The sequence below is a fragment of the Apteryx mantelli genome, chromosome 8, assembly GCF_036417845.1.
Source record: "Apteryx mantelli isolate bAptMan1 chromosome 8, bAptMan1.hap1, whole genome shotgun sequence".
Lineage (NCBI taxonomy): Eukaryota > Metazoa > Chordata > Aves > Apterygiformes > Apterygidae > Apteryx > Apteryx mantelli.
Window position 1 is genome coordinate 39825490 of NC_089985.1, and position 20964 is coordinate 39846453.

Here is a 20964-nt window from a genome sequence, read left to right on the forward strand (position 1 = left end):
ACTCATTTGGTGTTTTAAGGTTATTAAATTCTCTAAGGCATGGTGCAGTTAGCTTCTGTTGTTTAGGGTCTTGGATCTTACCTCAGGCATTACAGATAAGGAATTTCATATAGCTTATGTAGGCAGAAGATGATGTCTGTGTTATAAACCTGCATATGCAGCTATCACTGCACAAACTTGCTGAGAGAGGTAGTACAAGTAGATCTTTATATTACTTTCACTGAAGAACACTTAATATCACTGCAATGACTTGCAACTAAAAATATGTAGAAAGGATGCAAATATTTAAAGAAATAATTGCAAGATGAACATTAGCCCATAGAAGGTTGTTATGTGTTTATATTATTGAGTGTCTGGTTTTTAGGTAAGAAGATAGTATCTTTCGCCATTACCATCTTTGCATCATTTATGATGTTGCTCCACTGCACAAAAAATAAAAAGAAACTCCGTTGTGCATCAAGTCTTGTCCAGACTAGCACAGCATTGCTTTTAGTAAGAATACAGAATAGATGTTTGCATAATAGCTCTGTTCCAAAATGGTCCGTTTGGGTTTAAACAATAACTCCTCCAAATATGAAGTACAAGTAGTCCTCTAACAGAAGGGAAAGTAAAAATGTTGAATGACAATAATTTTATTCTTTACAGATGTTACTTTCATTTTCTGTAGTATTACAGTAATTGAGACAGCTGTCCAGAATAACTTCTTTAACTGTTTGAGAAAGTCAAAGTTATTTTTTGCCACTCAGTCTTAAAAGTAGTTTCTCCTTTATTCAACATGGTCGTTCAGGGGCTAGTCATCAATTTACCTTCTGCTCTGTTCAGTTATACAATTGTTCTTTATTAGAATAGCTGTCATTTAAAGAAAAATCCAGAATGTTTTTCTGTAGGTTTGTTAGCTATCATACACCATGACTGACTGTTAAAGATCTGCTTTATGTCTTTGTAGTGGCCACATGCGTATTGAAACATATATGTGTGTGTGTGTATATATGTATATATGTGCGTGTGTGTGTATAAGAGAGACTTTGATACGTGCAGAAGATGAACATTTCTATTTTATCAGCAGATTCAAAATACTTTTGCCATATTGAAATTAGAAGAGATGTTGTGGCAACTGGCTAAAGGGCAGGTACTACTCTACCCTACCCAGCAGTGATGATGAGTCTTGTATAATTAGTGTGATGATAGGCATGTCTGTTTGCTTCATCAGTGCTTAGAGACCACAGCCCGTCTCTCTGCTTCCCTGTTGCTGCCTCCCAAAAAGTTATTAGAGGAAATGTTAATGCATTGAGCTTTTGGGTATGGTACAAGGAAGCAGCAATTGCTGTTGCTGTGAATGTAGAAAGCGCGCGCGTGTGTGTGTGCGCGCACGTGTTGCGGGCAGAGACAGAGTTGAGGTCTGAGGAGCAGAGCCCTCCAGAGCTGAGGACCCCAGCTACAGCGAGTGTCCCTCTCCAAAGAGGTGCCTGCGCGGCTAGAGCCGGGAGCAGTAGCTGCCGTCTGCGCGGGCCTCGATGCGCTCGCAGGAGGTGAGCGAGGAGCCTCTCTGCGGAGCCAGCCATTAATCCGGCGCTCGCTGCCGTCCTGCAGCCCAGGTAGGTGCCTCCGCCCGAGGAGTCCATGGTTGTGTGTGCCTGTACTTTACCTCGGGGAATGGGAGAGCGTTTCCAACAGGCAGTCGCCCCAGCAGTTCCCGCTGACGGGTGGTACCCTGGTGCCACGCGCAGCCTCCCGACTCTCCCCTCTGCCCCGCACACGGTTGATGCGTGGGAACCAGCCAACATCAGCATCCGCAGCCGAAATGCAGGATTCGGGAGCAGGGGCAATGCTGTGTGCCCTATGCTGGGGTGGTCTGGGAGAAGGGAAAGCAAGGTGGAGCTATAGGGATTTTTGAGATTGAATGTGCAACAGGACAGGTAAGGGGACAGTTCAGACATGCGGTCTGGGGGAAGGCTGAGGCTTAAAAGTAGGGTAGGACCCATGCTGTTTGCACCTCTGCCCGTGTGTGCAGAGCCAGCAGCTGCTGCCGAGAGCAGTACCTGAGCAAACTAACTGGGAATGCCTGCCAGGAGCTGAGTGCGTTGCTGCAGATGGGCTGCGTGTCTTGTCCAAAGCCAGGAGTGGTAAACTTTGACTTTATCATACCATTTTGTGATTGTTCTGTGGATACCAAGTAGTTTTAACAACTTACTTTTTAAAAAATACTTCAGACAGTTTTGGAGGGTTTTGTATCCCTTATCTGAAAATCAAGTACGTTGAAAATCCTGTATATAAACACTCTGAAGTGTTTTATGGCACTGAGTTATCAGGTAAGCTTAAGCAGCATTTTTTTAGACCTAAAAAAGTTACGCTTGCATATTATATTTTGCCAGGTCCTCTATAAAGTGAGGTGTGAAATTGTAATTTCCATGGTGTGATACTTCTGGGAATATTCTGAGATATTAAACCTAAGTTCTCCTATCTGTAACAAGCTGTTACTTAGAATTGAACTGCATACCTGAGCTAGGAGTAATTTGGAGGAAAATGCTTGGAGTATCCAGGCACAGGGCATTCGTTTGTGTGTGCACGTGCGTGTGGAGTTGTTATGCCTCTTTACGCTAGGCTTGTGAGGGGAGAGAGGGATTATACCATCCAAATGATTCTTTAAAGATACTATGGTATTAAGCCTCAATCCCTCCAGCTGCTCTGGGAGTAAACAGCAAGCGGCAGCATTTGGTGTACCTTAAAACCACGGTGAAGTATATCCCATCCTTCTTCACCATGTAACTGTCCTGAAACCATCTGCTCTTTCAGAGCCGTGACTGCTTTGTAGCACAGTCCTTGGGGGCCTCGGAGCCTCAGCAGATCTTCTGGATGCTGTGAGGGGTGAAGAGATTCCCGAGGTGCTGTGGCCCTCCTGCTTCCTGGGCTGGGTTCACCGATGATGTGGACCAACAAATCTGGAAAGCTCTTTCTGCACTGAATTATAAATATGAATGCAAATTGTGTTCTGAACCAAAAACTACATTTCTTCTAGATGTTTGGCAATAGAATTGATTTTAAAGCATATGAGGTTTGGCTGCACGGATAATCTTCATTTTGTGACTTGGTATTCCTTTAGGGATATGACAGAAAAGTTATTTTAGGGTTAACGCAGTATTATGTTGTTGTGTGTGTATCATTAATGTATTTAAATAGACAGTTCAGCAGTGAGGTATCCCTGAAGGGCTGAGAGCAGAGTGGAAGGGGAGTAAATGAGATGAGACCAGAGCCTGACTGACGAGGGGATAAATAGAGCAGTATGCAAGACTGAGCACGGCCAGCGTATGAGTGAGGGCCAAGAAGGCAGCCGAAGATGGTTTTGTGAGGAATGGGGAGTTCAGCGAAGCCTTTCGGGCACAGAGCGGTGCGGTCATCCTTTTGCGTGCGCGCGAAGACGGATTGTGGCATGGTAAATGGATAGGGCTTGGCACAGGGACACGTGTCGGGGGAGAGCCTGCCAGGAGGGTGGGAGCGAGCAGGACCTGCTGCTGCCAGGGCGGTGGACGGCTCTTGGCGTCGGCGCTGACCAGCGGGCAAAACCTTCGGCGGCCCTTGGTGGATCCTCACGGCAGCCGGGTGGTACGTGTGCTCCGTGCCTTCCTCCTCTTCCCCCATAGCCGCGTGCTGGCAGACGGTTCCCTCTCCGATTCATTGCCCAGCCGATTTCCTCGCTCTGCGGGGAGACGTTTGGAGGGAGGGCAGGGGGAGGCAGGCAGCCGCCGGGCTCCCTTCTCCGCGCTGCCCCGCGCGGGAATCGCCTGCAGGGCTGCGAGGAGTCCGGCAAGGAGCTCTGCAGCTGACGGAGCTCGACTCCTACGGATCTCTGTCGCCCTTTGACTGACTTGGGTGTCAGAGAAGGTGTGACCTCTGACTGAAGCTCTTCCTGTGGCCGGAGCATTTCTAAGGGCTTTCTCTAATGTGAATTCTCTGCTGCTGTAATAAGGCCTTTTCTCATGCTGAAGCTTTCCCTCAGTCAGGGTATTTATTGGGTTTCTCGCCTCCGCACAGCTGCCCGTTTTCATGAACCTTTTGTAGCACCTTTGAGACCTCTAGTCCACCATCAGATTTACTTCAGATTGGCCAGCAGGTTCAAAATTTTGGGCAGGGGCCTGGCCATGCAGGGTATGATTGCATGTGCTTTGTTCCTAAAGGAAAGCAGAATAAAATGATTCACCATGTTAAAATTTAGATTAATTTATGTTAAGTATTTAAAGATCTGGCTTCTGCTCTAGCTTGGTCCAGGGGGTGATTTGATAAGTCATATGCAGTGAGATGCACACAGCATAAAGAGCTTTGTGGAGCTCTGTGCCACAGTTCCCAGGAGTCAGATGGCCATTTAAAAATAAAAAAAAGTGATTAAAATTAAAAAATAAAAATAAAAAGAAGTCGGGATCCATAGAGTTCCAGCTTAAACAAAAGACAGTGTTTATTCCTGAGGACCAAGTCTTGGAGGCCTCTGAATCATTGCATTTGAGGGCTAAATTTGCACAAAGGAAAGTATCTGTTAATGTCATTATAATGAAGCACAGTGTTTAAAAATTAAAATCAGTTGAATATCAACCCAAAAAGAATTACAGTAAAAACTATCAAGCCCCACTCTTATTTTTCCCTAGAGCATTTGTTTTTCAACTTTCTGTAAGGTCAATTGCTCCTCGAGGCAGAGTAGAAAAAGTAAGTCTGTTTAATATGTTGAAATTTATCCATTTAGCTCTTCCTCCTTGGATAAATCCTTGGAGATGGATTTCTTCTGCCAGAAGAGAAGGGGAGAAAACTTGACATGCTGCAGGTCTTCATTCAAATACATCATCAATTTCCTGATTATAATTGTGTTCATTTAAAAAATGCCCAAAGCTTAATGCATTAATATCTTTATTAAATACATTAAGAGAGAGAAGCTATTAGTTACCTAATAACATATTTTGATATTTAAAAACATGTTAAAATACTCTGTTCGCTTGTTTGGGATTATATTTTTCTTCTGCAGGTAAGCTCGGCGCTACTAATGTGAAATGTTGTGTAAGCAAAGGTATCTGACCCTAACCTTTCACTTTATTTTAGTCTCCAAAGAAGAGAAAATAGGTTTGACAGACTCTGTTCTTTGGAGAGAGTAAAAAAATTCAGAATAAAATTTCTGATACAGAGTATTGTCTCATTTAATCAAATCTATAAAGTTTTATCATGTCGTAAGTGCAGCATAAACATGATTAGCTTTTTGGATAGTTTGTGAAGTCAACTGATTAAATAAGATGTATGGCTTATTTCGGGAGAGTATATGACTTTTATGATTTCACAGGGATCATAAATGGTGGGGTTTTGTGTGTGAGGAAACTGTTATCTATTTGTCTGTCCAGTTCCCCCCATTTCACCTGATGGAAAAGGAAAATGGAAGTTGGCTATGTAGATGTAAGCGTTATTGTTCATCCCAGGTGTGCTATCAGAAATCAATCCTAATTATTAGATGATTGATTCTTTCAGTGGTAGGAAAATCACTTTGTTCTTATTAGCGCAGTGTACATATTTATTTTCAGTTTATATTGCATATGACAACTTAAAATTGTTTCAGGCAATAGACCCTTGCTTTCTCATTTTAAGAGGAGACATTTGAGTCAATTCATTACTTGGCTGGTGTCTCTCTCTCTCTTTTGGAATAACAGCATTAATCAAAAGGTTTGTTTTCAACGGGGAAGTTTGGTTATACTTGTTCAACTGTATTAGAAGTCGTTACCTTATCTTTGTCCTTTAATATTCTGTTATTTCTCAGGGTGAGGAAGTACCCAGGCTGTGCAGATATTCTCTACACACCAGCCGAACCGGACTGAAAAGGGAACCAAGCACGGGGATGGGGCTGCCGGTTACCCGCCCCTGAAGCGGGAAGGGGCCGTGGGCCTCGGTCAGCCGTGGGCGAGCAGCGATGCGCCTGCGCGGCTGGCGGCCGAGGCTGGCAGCTCGGTGGTTGGCTGGAGGAAGGCATCCTGGGGGTGGATGTTACTGGACATGGCCAGCAGTGCTCTTTTAATCACAGGAGAGACGAGTTTTATATTAGAAACCACGTTCAGAGACGTGGGAATAGGTCTCTGTCTTTCAAGTTGCGTCATCACAGCTGAAGATATGGAAACTTATGGTAGAATAACTACTAGTGTTTCCTTTTTGCTAACAGAAGAGGCTTTAAAGTGAAGTTATTCCTATATAACTGTTTTGTTCTAAAGCAGAAAAATAGCTACTCTCCAGTATTGTCTGTTGTTGCAGTCATTTTTCATTTTTCATTTGACCTCAGCAATCAAAGGAAAGTCGTGATGTTGAGAAACTCAGTTTATACTTAACTAAAAAAAACCACAACAACACCAAAAAACCCTGCAAGCATTCCTGGATGTGGTAAAAAGCTTGGAGTTGTGACTCAAGTGCAATTTGATAGTTGGAAAAAAAAGGGGAGCCAGAGCCAGCCCAGGCTTACTCTTTTGCAATTGCTTGGCTCTGTAAGGCCACTGCAGGGTATGGGGAGGTAGAGGGTGGCTTGTGCCCATTCTTCTTTCCTAATATTTTGCTAACGATGCTGGCTGTATACCCAGAAGCGCATAGTGAGAGGTGGATGTGTAGAATAACAAAATGCAGTGCAAGAGTGGTCTTCAAGGACCTGATAAACCTCTCAGCAGCACCGGGGAAAACTTTCCTGTAAGCTTTAAATAGCAACCTACATAAAGATGTGAGCTTACTCTAATCTGTCAACATAATTTAAATGAAAAAAATATTCAGGAAATGTATGTGTGCATCCAGAGAATTGAGAGAAGTCTGTGGCTAAAGGGCTGGACCAAGAGTCTATTGTAGTAAGAAGCCAGCTTCTGACTTAGTCTACAGCTGCTTGAAACAAAGACCTATTCTTTCTGCAGCTTATTTAACTAATTCAGTGGGAATGAAAAGAGTTTATCAAACTTGAACAACTTGTTAGAAGCTGAAAAAGGATATTTTCCTTTTCCAGTCTGTGAATAAAAAGTAGGAGTGTGAACTTGCGTAATTTTAAAACAACTCTCAAGTGTACGTTGGCCTGCGGGCTGATGGTAGACCCTCCGCTAGGTCACTGTGTAGTGGGTTTTGTTGATTAGGTGTTTGTGAAGGCCTAAAGACGGACAAAAGGAAACCTTTTGACAAAGTGGAATTTAGACCATTTGAATATGTTTCTGATCACCATAGATCCTTTGGTTCAATTCATTATCTACTATGAATAATAATCTCCCTGGGTTTTATAATATTAGATGACTCATCTGGCTTTAATCTTTTCTAATCACTGCCACAGCATATTTCAAAATTGCTGTACAAACAAATTTAAACTACTCTACCATATTTTTTAAATGTAAAAATGTAATTTAGTCCTTGTCAATTCACTCTACTGTTATCTAAGTTTGCTGGGCTGCAAGGCTCTGCTCCGGGGACAAAGCAAGCAATCAGAGTTTGGCTTGGGCACTCCTCCTCTCGTCTCCTGCCCGCCACACTTACCCCTACCTGCACAGCATCCCTTCCTCCTTTCCACCTGCCCTTCCACAACAGAGTACTGATCCTTCTCTTGTAGGATTAGTTTTCAGCCAGTTCAGTGAGTTTGAATGGTACCTTGGCATGTTATGGCAACTGCCCTTCTGGAAGCTTTTATGTCTGCATTTCACCAATAGTGGCAGTTCCTCTGGAGACCTTCCTTTAAGGGCAGTCATTTAAGATTTTTCTTGAGATCTTTGGGCTGGTTGGTATGGATCCTGTTTGCTGGTCAAAAAGTCTTCAAGCCCCAAAGTCGCCCAGTTTTCTCATCCGGTTCCTCTCTAAATGAAGGAGGTTCAGGCTCTCATTGCAGGTTTTTAAATCAGAATGAGTCAGTAGGCAAAAAATGTCTCATCATCTTGGCTTGCGAGAGGTGTTCTCTGTGCTTTCTTTTACAATTACTTATTGTAAAAGCTGGGAAAGCTGGGGCTCAAGCCCAGAAAAGCCTTCTTTAGGTAACAACCTTGCAGTTTTTGACAGTACTGTAATGCCATTCACTTTAATTAGACTCAGTGCAGAGAGATTCCAAGATAATGACTTGTGCAAGTTGCTTTGTGGTAACATCGTTATTTAAAGATGAAACATTGTCAGGTCAAGTTACACTGTATTACTGTCAAGGGAGGAAGAATTTAAATGTTCACAATATTCATTTGTTAATGCTGAGACTAAGCAGAAAAGCAGTGGATTAGAGCTCTCCAAATACCCTTAGTTCAGTCTTAGACACATTCACTCTTCCATCAAACGAATGAGCAGCTTTCAAATACAAATGTAGAGAATGGATTAGAGATCCTAGCAAAGCAATGTGAACAGCAGCAAAGCAGAAAACCTGCTCCTATTGGAAAGAATAGCTTAGAATAAGGAATTTCTGTCCTAATTACAAGATCTTCCAAGGAGAACTCTACTGTGGAATGGGTTGTTGAAATACTGTCTGTCACAGCATCTGGAAATCTGATTTTGTGTGTGTGCGCCATGCATCCTTGCAGATTGCTCCGATAACGCGGTTGGCATGTCGTTGCCATGTCATAGCCACATTGCAGCAGGCCAGAAGGATAAGCAATGTGTGCTTAGAGCTGTTTCAAATTTGCTCGAGACTTTGCAGATGGAAATCAGTATTTTCTAATGTTCTTAGGCTGTTACCGTTTCCCAGCTTCTCGGAGAGCTGTTAGGTGTGCAGCGGAGCGGGCGCAGGGCTGCCATGCTCTCGGGGGACCCTGCGCAGGCCAGCCTGGCGGGCGGCGATAGCTGCCTCTTATCTGCAGGCCACGCGGTGCCCCGGCTGCCAAGCCATCTGCGAATCGCTGGAGACCGCAGCGTATCACCGGACTGTAAATGCCATGCCAGGAGAAGCTCTCATGTATTTTAGCCTTAAATGACCTACACTGTATGGTACAGTATAATATAATGCAATATTTTACTCTATGGTATTTTTCTACAGGATTTGTTCAGTTACCTTTTCGACAGCTGAAAAATGAGGCCTGCATCGGCTTCCTTTTGAGGCTAGCCCATGTTTTAAGGACGTAATTAGTTCAAAATGCCTCTGCCTTTTGTGGGCCCAAACATCAATCACAGTGTGATATATTTGAAGCATAACTATTTGTATTCTCAGAGAGGATTTTATCACAAGAAAAATGGGTGGTTTTTTGCTTTTTGACTATATTTAATCACCTAGAGACAGTCTGATGCTCAAATAACTGGTCTGTTTTGTGTCTTTGCTATCTAGATAAAACATCTGATTTATCAGTCTCTAGGCAAGAAACATTCCGAAGCTTTTGCCAGTCTTCTGCACCAAAGTGTGCAAGACCGCAGGATTGCCGGCTGGTATGGAGGCTCTCTGAGCTCGGCAGCAAATGCTCCATGCCGGTCACTGATTGCTAGATCACAGTACCCTGAGGAGGTCACTTCTGAGTAGCTCCGACTGCTCTGGTAGGGGCTAATATGTAGTTTGAAAGGCAAATAAGTGGGAGAGTTGTGAGAAGAGGAGGGGAGATTCTCCTATAATCGGTAATTATTAGCATCAGGATTTTCTGCTTACCAGTTTTTCACTAAACCTTCTTTAAAATTTTTAAAGTTCTTGGATAAACACCAGTATGAATAGGCTCATCATGTCCTTATCATCTAATTAAAAAAGAAGAAAAACATAGTATCCCCTCCTGCCTGCTCAGAAAACTTAAATGTTGTATACAGAAATTGCAACTTCTGGAATGAAGTTTTGGGCCTGAAATAAGCAGAAAAATAGATGGAAAAATCTCTGTTTGTTCAAAACGTTGACATGAGATGGTGCAAGCATTGAAGATGCTCCCTGATGTTATGGGCTGCAACTAGGCTGTTTTTCAGCAGGGACTAAATGCCACCGTTCTCTCTGCTGTTCTCTTTGAGTGGGATGATTCCTTGATTGTAGGAAGCAACAACATTAGGTGATAACCGTTTTTAAATGTCATCTGCTCATAGGAAAAAAATGAAATGGTACTTGAAATGGATTGCGGAGATTCTCATTATACCCTTATTCCTTGATTAGTTAGACAAGAAAATACTGGTAGAATTTTTGCCTTTGGCTGTAGGAAGAGCGATGTGAGGGCGAAGTGGGATTTAAGGAAAGCACGGGAGGACAGTTTTCTTGTGGGAGCCGAGAAGCCGTTCCAAGCATTTGCACGGCCTGAGAGGTGCAAAGCAGAACGGGAGTCTGAGCTGAAGGAAGCAGTTAGAAGAGACAAAATGCAGAGACCCCAAATAATACTGTGAATTCTTCACACAAAAAAGAAGAAAAGAGGCAGCCTTCAAGTTAGGGTAAGAATATTGTCTCCTAAGAGTTTAATGCACACTCATTTTTGGCTTGAGCTTGGGCTCAAGCTTGTGCTTGGGTATTTGTGAGAGTGTGAAAGCCCACGCTTTAGCTGTCCTTTCTGAGATGTCTGTGCCTCCGTGGCACAGCTCCTACGAGAGACTGGTAGCATTTTATATCGATAGTGCATGGCTGCCTTGTGCACGCTCTCACTTACATTTTTTTAAAGTAATGTTATAATATTTTGGCTCACAGGACTTTGGGGAGGAAGGGGAGAGGTACAGCCACATGTCCTAGGAGCTCGCTCTTTCTGCCTTGCGTTTGACAGACTTGCGCTTGGGACATGAGGATTGCTTGAAGTGTACGCCAGAGCACAGCAGAAATGCTGGGTTTTATTTTGCTCTGAAAGTCATCAGTTAGTCTTACTGAATGACTTCCAAATGGTGTACACGAAGCAGAGCCATGACAAGGGGATGGTGTGGCTTTCGAAGGGGGATTTTAGGAGTTGCTGAGCTCTGGATCAGATGGGTGCCCCGTCCCAGCCCAGGGATGCTGCCTACCCGCCTGTTTGGAGATACCAGTATCTACAAGGTACTGGCCCCAGCAGCTGCCATCCTCGCCTCTCGCCACCCAAAGGAGGGGACTGGTCATGACACAGTCTCTGGCTCTTCCCTTGGATTTACCAGTTTTGAAAGAAAGCCTGCTCTATTTTTCTCTTGCATCCTGATCGCTGAGAGAAGAATAAGTATGATTTTATGAGATTTAAGAAAGCATTACAGAAATTACCTTTTCTCTATTGTTCAGTTTAAAGCATATGAAAACAGATGACTGCATCACTTTTGAGATAAGGTTTGAAGAACTGTCTGCCTCCTTGGAGCTGAATAGAGGCTAGTGGGAAGATTAAAACAATAAGCTTATTATATTAGTAGTAGTGGGAAAATTCTAAACCCCATTTGTTCAATTATGGTCCCTTAACTATGCTTATTTAGGTTCTTGTAAATTGTAATCAGTAAATTAGAAGTGCTGCCCTCACAGCTCTAGGGTTAGCTTTCAAGGGACTTTTTTTTTAATGTTTATAGGGAAACCAAGAAGGGAATTAGTTGTCTGATATGCAAGGTTTGCTCTGGGTAGTGGATGCTGGCTGCATTCTGATATCTATCATTACTAAATGAGAAACAGTGGATGTGCTGCTGCAGCACTGCTCTCTGAACAGAGTAATCTCAGCAAAGACTAAGACTGTGACCATTTTATGTACTATGTGATAAAAATGGTAGCTAAAACCCATTAAAATGAACACAGGCTGATAAACGGGACCATTGCAAAGTCTCCAAAAGGCAGCATATGTTGCTAATAGTTATCTGAGGTAATGCAAGAGGGATGTAAAAACCTCAGTATCTATCACCTTTTGTATACAAATATCATCTGTCGTTTCTTTTTGTGGTGCGTTTCCCTCCCCCCTTTCTTTTTTCCATATTTTGCATCGACAGTTTTAATATTCATGACTTGATACTAAAACCAATCATGTTGCTGCATCATTCAGAGCTTTTTCTTTCCTCTTTTTACCTTTCTAGATGGACTCTAATTTGCGTCGTGCGGAGACACCATGTTCAAAAAGAAACCCTTCTTCCCTTTCAGCTCATTTAACTGGAGATCTCAGCAGCCCTGGGAAGCAGGTTGCTCAGCTTTTTGCAAGACTCTTACATATCTTTGTAATTTAAAGAGCCTCTTGCCTTCCTGAGAAGTGGTGTCTGTTTTTCAATGCAGATGAATTGTGTATTTGTTGCAAGACTAGGTCACAGAAACTCAAATGTCCTGGCCATATCTTTCCCATTTATTTCTTTTATCTCTCTGTTTAATATAAAAGGAATGGGGCAACATATGCAGCAGCATAACGGTATGTCGTTTGAAAGCAGTTGTCTTCCATTTCCAGGGTAATTGTCTGCTAATATAACTGGGAAATATAATAATATAACTTCTTGCAAGAGTGATCACTAGACTGTACTAGTGTTTCTAGTTCACATTGTGTCTGTACGGTATTTTTGAAAGAAACTGTGGATTCAGCATTATCTCGCTACGTATCATTGGTAAGATATGTTTGCTGAAGTTTTGATAAGCATATTGTCACTGAATGTGGAAACAACTCCATGCAGTGCCCAGACGAGGAACTCCACGTCCCCTGTGTAATGCAGTAACAACAGAATTACAATTACCTTGTGTAAAGTATCGGCTAATGAAGGCAGATAATGGCATTCGCTCCAAAAGCAGATGCTAACTGGCTCCCCGATGCTAGGCAGAGGGCTGCAAAGTGATACCAGCTGGAGGGGAGAGAAAACAGCTGAAAAAGGCATTACAGAGAAGATGCCTTAGATGCACATTTGTTTAAGCAGTAAATACTTGTTTGAAATAATCTTATGAGATTCTTATTAAGAGGCAAACTGAGACTACGGTTAGAACATTATAGGAAGTCAGCTGGGTGCCCAAAGCATATTTGTATGCAGATGGGATGAGTTACATGACGGCCCCGCTGGGAGTGGTGTGTTGTTATTCACATTGCAATGGCTCGCTAGCGAGGACGGCCCTTGGAAGAGAGCTTAATCGGAGGAGGTGGCATTTGCAGGAGCCAGAACCTTCTGCTGTTCAAGGAAGAATCAGCACGCCCCGCTAAGGGAGGCTGGTGTCTAAAGCAGGGTATCTCTGCTCAGCTGTATGTGCACCAACACGCACGCACACACGTGCAGCTTCCCCAGCAGTACGTGATGCCGGTGTCCTCTTGCCGTGCTCGGAGGGGCGCTCAGCGCCTGCGCGGTTTCCTTCGTAGCCTCCCGCTGGTTCGCCACTCCATCGCCTCAGCTGTTTAAAAGCATTGCTTCCTAAATGGATACCCTAATTTCACAAAGGGCTCATCTGTGCAGGAGTTTTTCCTGTTGTGAGTACGGATTTTTTTCCCCCCCCCCAAACAAAAAGACACCCCCCCAAAAAAAAGGCTTTTTGCCTTTTTAACAAATAAAATAAGTCAAGACAAGAGGATTAAAAAAAAGTTATTACCCTTAGAGTTGGTCTCTGTTTTTTGCCCCGTGACATTTTTCTTCGTACCGGGAAGAATTGTTCCCACGGAGATACCGAGACTGTGGTTGGAGCGCTGAGCTGGGAAGTGGTTCCCCAGATTTCAGGTCCTGGCCCAGCGCAGGCAGGTCAGAAACTTCAATGTGGATCTCTCTCATCCCAGGCAATTGCCCTAATTGCTAGTTTCTGGAGCACTAACGCTCATACTTGTAGTTTCAGCCCAACATGGAAAAGGAATATATGTTTATTTTAAAACTTCTAATATTTTTTTTCCCGAGTGAGGAGCATTTTGTGCTGCTCCAGCAGGAGGAAACACTGCAAAGCTTATGGCGGGCTTAATGGTGCTGGTGGTCCCAAAAGGTACATGTGTGCGGCTCGAGGAGGGAGCGATCTGTCAGTGTGCACGGTGTCACAGAGCTACTAGCATCAGGCTCGTGTTCGGGAATTTAAAAGAGTTTTACCGACAAACAAGAAATGAGCTTTGAAGCAGTCCCTAAGGATATGCTTCTTCATCTGTACAGCGTTTCAGTGTGTGTTCTCTCCTTGCTCCTCAGCCCCTTTTCTGTGCATGTCATTGAGCTGCTAAAAACATGCTTGTAGATGTGTGCTTTGCTCCTAGCAAATGAAGATGAGATGTGTTGTCCATAGCAATGAAACAAGCTGCGGCAGAGCAACGATCAGCCAGCTATGCCTCTCTGGAGCGCCGATCCTTTGCTCTATCTGCAGAAGTAGGAAGCCACTTTTCTGGTGATGACTGTTCCTAATGATCCCGAGGCCAAGATACCGTGCCCGGGCAGGAAGCGCCGTGCAGCTCCTTGCTGCGCTGTAACAAGTTCAGGTTTTTGGCTAATTACAGCAGGCAGAAAGTTTCTTAGTGGTCTTCAGGTCAGGACTTTGGTCAATGGGAAAAGAAGTTAAACCTTGGCAGTGTGAATAAAGCATCCATGGCAGCGTATGTGCTTGCATCTGCTGTGCTTTCCTACACGCTGTTTTCAAGACCTTTCCTTGTTTACTGTTTTTCTGCAGACGGGTATCCTGCATACCATGCTGAAAAATAACGCTTTCCAAATTCAGGTAGTGAATGACACCCCTAATTATTTCCTAACTAGTGGGGTCAAAATGTATATTAAAGAACTGTGCAGCAACATTGTTTACCATTTAATGCAATTATATGAGTTTGGGCACATAATTGATAGTAATAGGCAAGGTTTTTAATTTGTTACGGTAGTCTGCTTTTGTGCAGAGCTCTGCAGGGCTTTCCCGGCTCGGCTTTCCAGGGACTGCATTTGATCCTTACTGTGCATCCCCCAGCTTTTTATGCCCAGGCCAGCAGGGATTTGAGAGAGGCGGGAAAATACAGGCCTGAAAATACAACGATGGGAGCGGTTGTTCGTGTGCGCGTTCCTGGGAGCGCCCAGGGCTGGAGGCAAGGCTGCTCGCGCTGCCCCTGCGGGGCCACCAGAGCTGCCACAGCCGGCGACGGCTCGTGGTGTGCCTTACGGAAAAGGGGGCCCGCGGCAGGTCCTGAGGAAGGTGGCATCTGGACGCGGGCTGCTGCGGTCCGAGCAGCGTGCTCAGCCCACAACTTGCTGAGGAAAGAGATGCGCCTGGGGTGGATCCGAGTTTGGCCAAATCCCCCTGGCAGTCTGCACATGGCCCATGGGCTGGGTCGCAAACACCCCTACTTGATCGTTTTTCTTCCAGCTCTTTTATTCACTTTTAGTGGATTCTTTCTCACCTTCCCCTCTTCCTTGTTGTCATGGAAACATCCACTACAGCAGTTGAATCATACTGTTAAAATATGCTGCCCCATGGTGGAATGGTAATAGCTAATATTGATCCAGCTACTGCTGCTGACTCAGGGGTATGGCTGAACATATAATATCTCTTCGTTCTCTTATTAATGCATAATGCATCAGTCTCTTTCACCTTGGGCTTTGTACTCAGGTTGGTATCTAGTCACAGCAAAATTTCTTGATCTGCTTTTTTAGTGTGTGGCCCAGCTGAAGCATTGGCTGCAGCTGGTGTTATGAAGCTGGCTTTAAAAACCGTGTCTGAGTCAGAATAAAGCTGGCAAAGGACAGTGGGACAGAAAAAGCTACCTTTTCCTGTGACTGACCTCTGTAATCAAAAGTTATGGGTGTTTGTATGCCAGCATCGAAAAGACATTCAGATGCAGCTGTCAGCATGCTCAGTTCTAGCGACATGCAACATGCTCCAGATAACTTTGGAAATACGTTGCATCCTACCACGGAAGTGGTTGAAATGTAGATGTGAGACAAATAACTACCTTGATATCAAGTGAGGCTGCATATAAAAACTTAATCATTCATATGCATTGTCACGGACATCTGCTTTGAGTAAGCCTCTGCACAGCAGCAAATAAGTTTAAGTAGAGCACAGCAAGCATGTTCCTGAGTCATGGTGAGATGTGTTTGCAGTACATGTGCAAGGGAAGCATTCCAGTTTTCCACAATGGTTAATTAAGCAGCTCCAACTTTATGAGTTTCCTGAAATTGATAGTTTTTGCTAGGTAAGACTGAGTTGCCTCTGGAATTCCCATTTACACTTCTTTCAAAAAAAAAAAGTTTTGTTTTAGAACTAGTCTGTTGCATAAATAGTTAAAATGATGCAGTTTTAAAGTGAATAGTATTTGCATTTTGTTCTGTGAATGAGATGAATGATACAATGACAACTGGGTGGACTGTTTGCAGCAGGAACTGAACCTGAGCTCCCACAGCCCAATCTAAAAATACATAACTAAGAGCAGTCTCATTTCTCTCAGCGGCCTTAGCTATTTGGAAAGAGAGTGGAGGCGAAGCATGGGTCAGGCACAGCAAATAGCATTTTAGATTCTGTGCTGGAAAGACCTCTGTTAACAGAGAGCAAATGCCGAGAAAACATCCACTTGTAGTGTGTTTGTGTGTGTTCGTAAACATCTGCATATAACTTACTTTATATTTCTTTATCTTTGAAGAAAAAATTAGGCAAAGATATGCAGATCTGCTGGGAGAGTTGCACATTATTGAGCTTGAGAAAGACAAAAATGGGCTTGGACTGAGTCTTGCTGGGAACAAGGACCGATCTCGCATGAGCATCTTTGTAGTTGGTATCAATCCAGACGGACCTGCAGGACGAGATGGGAGGATGCATATTGGCGATGAGCTTTTAGAGGTAAGTGTTTTCTTTAACTGCTAAATAAAGTTCATATGGAGAGAGCGAGGGAAGCAGAGGCACTGGTGAAGCTATCATTTGAACCTTAAGTAAAGCCTGCAAATGGAATTATGTGGCTGAAGCAAGGAACTGCACTGATTTATGCCAATTGAGAACATGGCCTTTGGCAGGTAAATGTGTTTCCAGTGAAACAAAAATCATTGGCCTGTGGAAAACTAATGTCTTGTCAGTGAAGTCTGTGCTCTCAGCATGTTCACCAGCTACGCTTAGGGAGGGACTGCTGAAAGGCAGGAAGGGAATATTAAATCTGTCCTCATAGTGCATATGTAGTTTCAAAGGGAAATTCACACCTTATGTTAAAAAAAACAGAACCCCCTCAATGTTCCCATATGTGTTTTTATAGATGAGAGGGATATCCCCTAACCTGAAAATGAAATAAAATTTCTTGCTATAATCTGTTTTGGTCTGTTGTAACTTAAAATACTACCCCATTATTTTCTTTAGTCGTGTTTGGCACAATTTCACCCACAAGGCGAGAGAGCATCAGCAAGTATTTTGTCTTCACTTTTTCCCCCATCTCCTTGCTTCATCTTCAGCCTGAAAACACAGTTTTCTTGCACTTCATCTGATATTTGGCTGTTGCAGAATGGCACTTTGCTCAGTACCTGCTGTGGTTCCCCACATCACAATTGCTTCAAAGGTTTGAAAAATCAGCCATCCCTGGGGATCTTGCCGTTCCAGAGAAGCTTTCCCTGAAGAGTGGGTTTATGCTGACCCGCTGCTCTCCCCGGGTGGTAAATTTCCATCTTTCAGCAACTCTGTGGCATCAGAGCACCAACTATTTTCTCAATTTTCTTGACTTGAAAAAGGGCAATTTGGCTACCTGGGGATACCTTGGGAGAATTCAGAATTGCCTAAACATTTTTCACTGTCTAACAGTTGCATAATTACAGGTTTTCAATACACATGGTAAAAGAAAGGCTTGTTTTGCTATAATAATCACACCATCTGAAATTTATTATTTTCTTTGTAAGTGTGATAAATGCTCTGAAGGTCTCTATTCCTTACTGAAGTTTGCTAGGCAAATAACTTCCTCCTTCAAACTTATGTTCTTTCCTTCACTGGTTCCAGATTCCAATTGTAAAAAAAAATTAAAACTGACAAATTTCACGTGTATGCCAGTTGAAGGGACCCATGGTGCTGTTTTCCTTTGTGTGTATCACGGACCAGGTAGTTTAGGGCAAACTTGAAAGAGCCTGTTGTATTGATACTTTCCCAAACAGAAGGCTTCACTGAGGTTTTCTTGTATCTCCCAAGTTATTCCTCGTGGTGGTTGTTTGATCTACTGTTAAGTATTGCTGTACTTGAAAGATGCACCATCTGTGATTAATTACAAATATTTCAAGGCTTGGGATTTACACGTGGGAGCTGCGCTATGAGTATCATTTTCAAAAGTGTTCTTGTTGCCCTAACTCAACTCCCTGTCAAGCTGGAGACAAAACGATTGTTTTCTTCAGTGGAAGAAAAGTGCTCACCATTTCAAAAACGCCACACTTCAAATAAACTGAAAGTCAAAGGGACTTTAGTAACTACCTCTCTCGTTTACCCTTGCAGTCAAATTAAAGGTATGTCGCTCGTGGTCAGAAGTGTCATCGCTTTCATGAAATGATGTGGGGTCCTGCCTGGTCCCCAGGGAGTATGTATGCGGTGTCAAAATGTCCTCCTGGGTTACAAAGGAGTGGGTTGTACATTAGTCAGGGACAGACAGCTCATGTTCACACCAGTGGTCAATTATTCAAAGCTTTGGGGTTTTGCCTTTTTTAAAAGCATTTCAGTGTTGCATGTAAGCAGCACTGAAATGGAACTAACGGGCATTGACATTGGCAGGTTTTTTCAAGAAGTGTAACCATTAGGAGCCCTCATACTTGTGAAGTATACTGGTCACCAGGGGCAGGAATGTAATTTCATGCTACTTCCATGGCAGTGACGCAGAGCTTAGGGTGGTTAACTAGTTATACTTGCAATGTCTTTTACAATAAAGTATGTTAAAAGAGCGCTATCTGCAAGCTCAAAGCACTCGGAAGTTAGGAAATGAGAGAATTCAGATTGGTTGGTTCTCTCCAGTTAAAATCATAAAATTAGAGACTGTTAGTGCAGTCTTAAGGCACTGCAGTATCCTTGCTTCAGTCAGTACATGGGATGGACAGTCTTCACTGATGGAGCAACTTAACTTCTCTTCCTTTGGGTAGTGCTTCACTACACCTAGATTTGCTGGTGCTGCTGGCCATTGCCTGGTAGTCACTTAGTTATTCCGTAGGAAAAACACAGCTGTTCAAAATTCATAAGCATTTTAACCCATTTTCACAGTATTTTTATCTGCTCATCAGCAAGCAGACAGACCAAATCATCCATCACATAATTGGATGTTTTAAGTATATTTGCATCTGCATCTTTGATTACACATGAGTTTTGATGCTTGAGAATGGCAGCAAGAGAAGGGATTCGTGTCTTAGGAAGCCTCTAGCATTTCTGCCTACTCTCCCGGGTTGCCCTAGTGAATCCATAAAGACGGTGGGCACTACTGCACTTACAGATTATTTCCATTGACTATTGATAGGGGAAGATGAATGGGTGCCCTTACATGTATTTTAACTCTTCATTTTCTTTTGAGTCAGAGTTTGATTGGATTAAGTTGAAGGATGCAGGATGCTTCCAGACAGCCTCAGCTCCTTGTTCACAAAGTCTTTTGTCACTGAATTAATGAGATATCATCTCACTTTTAGCTTCTGCAATCAACATGGGGCAAGATGCTGGCTCATTTTTAAAGCAGGTCTGGCCTATACACTGAGTGAGATCCAAGTTACATTAAAAAATAATGCTTACATGCAATTTTTGATAAGACTTCTGTGATGTAATTTGGATGGGTGTGCTGCTGAAGAAAACAGCTATTTGAGGGAGAAGGTCCTTTAATCCTACTTTCATACTCTTCATGGAGAAAAGCACTTGGAGCAATATTTGGTCCCTGCGCACAAGAATGTATTTTTAACATTATACACAGTTCTGCTTTTTTGTTCTTTTTCGAAGTGGAGAAGAACCATATGTGGTGCTGCTGCTTCGCACTCTTGCTGTGTTAGTGCAGGTGTCTGCACTGCTTCCAGTCTTATTAGTTTGGACGTGGTCCTGCCACGGGCTGCGGACAGCCTGGCCCGCAGAGTGCTCCCGCGGGGCTGGACCTGTGCTGTGACCCCCGCTGCTCGGGAGCTCTGCGTGGGTCTGTCCCTCCGGTGGGTTTTATTCGCACCGAATAATCCGCCCAAGTATTATTATCTCTCCGTAAGGGAGTCAGCTGTATTCCTATTAATAAAGTAAGCTGTACAGAGCCCTATTCTGCTAGTCAGCTACTGGTCGTAGGGTCTTCTGCCCTCCTCCTCCTGTCCCTGGTTCCCTCGCTGCAAATGGGCAGGAGGTGGAGGGAGCTGCTCTTCTGCTGCGTGGTTGCTCTGCACTGGGAAGCCACAGCACTTCTGAAGGACTGAAAGCCAGTCTTCATAGCCGAGAATCAATGCACGAATTTCTCTCTTGTCCATTCTGGGCTGCTGCACCAGAGGCAATTTTTTATGCCATTTTTGTCATACCTCAAAGCCCAATCAGGAGGCTTTTGTGCTAAATGTTTTTTTTTTACTGCAATTTTATTTTAAGATTCTTGAATAAATATAGGTGATGCTATAATAATAGAATGTATATCAGTTATTTGCCCAAGTTTTTTTCGTAAATGAACTACCCAGCCAATATCATGGCATCACTTCTGCTTTAGAATATAGGGGGTTGATATTTCATTCTCAGTTTATTTGTTGTGGGATTTTTTTTTCCTTTAATTTTTTATTTCAAGTTAGTTACTTAGGATTAGGCAAGTAGCACCATCCCTCAAGAGGGATAATAACTTTTCCATAGAAAGAGAGAAGGGTTTTTGCCTGAGAAAAGAAGTCATCTTGGATGATTCAGACTTTCATTTTTTTTCAATTCCCATTTAAAGCATGTAGTCATTGCTTCTCTTCTTGTTTTGAGATTCATTTCCTGAAGGTAGAGGTAGAGGGATAGTGCCCTTTTGGTCTTTTCATATAAGCATACAGATACTTTTTTCATATACTTTTTAGAGATTATTGATTAAGGTTAGTGTTAGGTGGTGATTTTTAAATTGCAAAATTAGATAAAGCTATGATCTGAAAATTTGTTGTTCGTGAGGGCATGGGCAATCTGCAGTTTGCTCTCTTGCCCTTCTTTTTCTTTCTGTTCTCTATGTAGGAAAGAACAGGGATTAGTTGCTGCCTAGTCAATGGGGCAAAGCCAAATTGCAATGCAGGGCAGGGAATTTTCGGTCTTTATGGAATTTATGGTCTGTTGGTCTC

General features: G+C 43.2%; 1 protein-coding gene across 1 annotated transcript in view; it reads left to right on the plus strand.

Moving 5' to 3' along the window:
• PATJ (PATJ crumbs cell polarity complex component) overlaps positions 1–20964 on the plus strand; it is a 158718-nt gene that overhangs the window by 80620 nt on the left and 57134 nt on the right. The window contains exon 28 of the mRNA XM_067301340.1: positions 16362–16558. Coding sequence (XP_067157441.1) covers positions 16362–16558 — 197 coding nt within the window. The remainder of the gene's footprint in view (positions 1–16361; positions 16559–20964) is intronic.